This window comes from Sphaeroforma arctica, assembly GCF_001186125.1.
Source record: "Sphaeroforma arctica JP610 unplaced genomic scaffold supercont1.918, whole genome shotgun sequence".
Taxonomy (NCBI): domain Eukaryota; class Ichthyosporea; order Ichthyophonida; genus Sphaeroforma; species Sphaeroforma arctica.
The window spans coordinates 13,530-16,664 of NW_014039640.1; the positions used below are offsets into that span (position 1 = coordinate 13,530).

The window sequence follows — 3,135 nt, forward strand, 5'->3', positions numbered from 1 at the left end:
TCTGAGACGATGTTGTCTGGTTCTCACTTCCTCGTCTTCAGAGCTAGAGTGGGTACTCTCTAGTGAGGTACTGGTATGACGATTACCAAAGCCGTGATTACCAGGGTTAGATGTTAAATGAGGATCGAAGTTATTAGGGTGGTAAGCCTCATCGATTTCCATACGACCATTGCCGCTGACAGGGTTAGGTTTGTCGAGAGGATGGTCGATTGTAGCTTCCGAGCTATAGGGATTAAATTTTAAAGTTTTATCCACGACACCAGCGGTAACTGGCTCAGTGGTAACCATGCTCGCTGGTAAACCAGTGGGTCCTTTGAAACCCGGCTCGAAATATTTTTTCTTCGGTAGAAGAATATCGGCCACGTGGAATATGATCGAAGGTTCAGAAGCTACGGCAGCGGCTAGCTTCTTTAAAAGCTCATCTTTGCGGTTCAAAGGGCGTCGATATTGAGAAGATCCAACCACTCGTTGTCGAGTTATGGCGTCCCCAACATTTGCGTCTTCCGCCCCAATATTCAGTGGCGAGGCAATCAGTGGCGAGGCATTCAATGAAATTTCACGAAATGGAAGGGGATTAGGCTAACTTTTAGTAGTAATAAACCGTCGATCTCGAGACGATTCCTCCACTTGTTCAGGAAATATAGCCTTTCCACTATCTGACTTTTCGCGGTCAGATGGCGTGCTGAGGCCCTGGGCTGCACTACTAGGAGACACACGGACGCTGGCGAGCCTTTCCGCGGTAGTTGAGACCTCCACTTCCAAGGCTTTAGGGTCCGACGAGTCATCTTCAGAGTTTTCCTCAGAACCAAGCTCGGAAACGGCTTCCTCTACAGCTTCATCGGCAGGCTCAGTACCAGATGAACCAGCGTCCCCAGTAACCTCAGGAACCTCAACAGGCTTAGCAGGCTTAAAGCTGGCGGCTCCCTAGCCTTTAGAATTTCCTTTAGCCATAGTAATAGCTCAAGAATAGGGAAAATTTATAAAGTTTAGGTATAGTAACTAGCGTGTAGCTAACTTTAGGGTAGTATTAGCCACTATGAGGTAGTATAGAATACTCACAGTCCTGTCGCTGGATAGTTAGCAATTGATATACAGTCTAGAAGCAGTACACTACTGTAACTACTAAATAACTGAAAAATATGTAAACTTCGATGAATATTTCTATGTTTTAAACTATGTTATATAAACTAAGATACAATTTAAGTCAGTTAGGATTTAGCAGTGGTAGCTTTTGTAAGAATGATCGGGACTGCCTCTTGGTAAGAACCTTAATATCCTCGATCACACAGGACGTACCTCTAGCTGTTCTTTATTGAATAATTTTCATTAGAAGTACTGAGTGTTCATGATCACATGTCTAAATTGTAGATAGACATAAGAACGTAAGTCAAGATAATACATTAGCTAATATAAATAAAGTTCCATCTGGAGAAAAGTTAAAAAAAGGAGAAAGACTTATTGGATTTTGGAGATTGGTGGGAAGACCAAAACCTGTAAGTAGTAGTTCAGAGATTAAAAATATAGTTTATAATATCCTACATCTACTATCGTCTCAAATAGGTCCAAGTAAATGAGTCATACCAAATACTCAGGCTATTGGAGCCATCAAAGTGAATTTAGAACACTTTGGAAATATTGGAAAAAAAACTTGTATTAAATTATTAAACACAAAGAAAAACCAATGTGTTATCTCATTTGATCTTGACATTTTAGACTGACCGGAGGCCGGATTTCTACATAACGACCGTTAAATACCAGCCATATGTCAATAGAATTAATTCAGGTAAAAGTATGTGGTGTTTGTGCGTGATGTATCCGTATTTATATGGAGATCAGTACACACATATACATGAGTATGCACAGTCATGATTTAAATTTTATTGCATACTGCAGATTTCAATTTGAGCCATGAGGATTCGGTAATACCAGGCATGTGAAATTTACCTGGCTTTCATATTCAGCACAAGAGAATATTTGCCATCGTTGCACTATACCTTGGCATAACTGAAAGTCTATAGCAACCTGCAGAGTATCGCAAATACTGCGATGATACGGTGAGACATTTATTTCCGGATATCTGCTGTGATGAAATTTTTAGATTGTAAATATTTCGTCGACCTGCTGTTGTCATTCCAGCCGGAGAGGATGGCTTGAGAGTACAAGAGATTGACAGACGGTGCCGAACAGAAAACTGACAACAATCCTAATAATATCAATATCCATGATATGCAAACCAATTGGTAGCTTTAGGTGCAAATATCACTCATCTGAAACGTATGATAGAAGACATTGCGATCGATCAACATTATCATGTTTTCAAGAATAATCACAGGAAGCTGAGCCAGGACATGATGGGCGAATTCAACAGACTACGGCTCCCAGTGCAAGCTCGTACGAATTACCAGAATAACAACAACTCAACAGGAAGTACTGGCCCAGCCAACACCCAGAATGAAGCAAGTGCTAACATGCAACATAGTGATATGCACCAACCCCATGACAGTCGCGAAGCCTGCCTGAACAAAGGAATCGGGACTCTATGGCATTATGTCTATGGCAGTATGGCAAGAGTATGATGCAGGGCCGCACGTTTGTTTACCAGCGAGTGAGGTAAAGTTAAATGCATGTATAGTTTGCACCTATGCTTCTGGAGAACAATGGTGAAGTTGAACGCTAGAGGTAACGGCGCTCAGATTTCTGTAGAGAAAATCCAGGATGGTATGGTGCAGCCTTGTCAGTGACAGAAATATGCAGAGTATATCGCTCTGATAAGGATATAGAAGAGATTCAATAAATAAGCTATATATGTCTATTCAATATGAGTATTCAAAAAACAAAAACAAAACTCATACTCCGATTCACGCGATCTCGCCATCGCAAATTTTAACTCAAAGAAACACCCGTGCTACAGCTTAAGATATATCATGTGAAAGATATGAGCGATTTAAGACTAAAATATCCTGTACTTTGAAATATCTGTTTATTAACACTGCATGAGTGTCGTAGCATAATCAGGGCGGTGTGTACACGTGTGTGTGTGTGTGTGTGTGTGTGTGTGTGTGTGTGTGTGTGTGTGTGTGTGTGTGTGTGTGTGTGTGTGTGTGTGTGTGTGTGAGGTAGTAGTTAGTTAGTAGT

At 41.1% G+C, this 3,135-nt stretch overlaps 1 protein-coding gene across 1 annotated transcript; it reads left to right on the top strand.

The window, feature by feature from the left end:
• Nucleotides 1-2,276: 2,276 nt before the first annotated feature.
• SARC_09255 (hypothetical protein) lies at nucleotides 2,277-2,576 on the top strand (the record flags this gene model as incomplete). Its single annotated transcript, XM_014296736.1, has 1 exon — nucleotides 2,277-2,576. One exon carries the CDS (start codon nucleotides 2,277-2,279, stop codon nucleotides 2,574-2,576), a length of 300 nt encoding a protein of 99 aa, XP_014152211.1.
• Nucleotides 2,577-3,135: the final 559 nt, after the last annotated feature.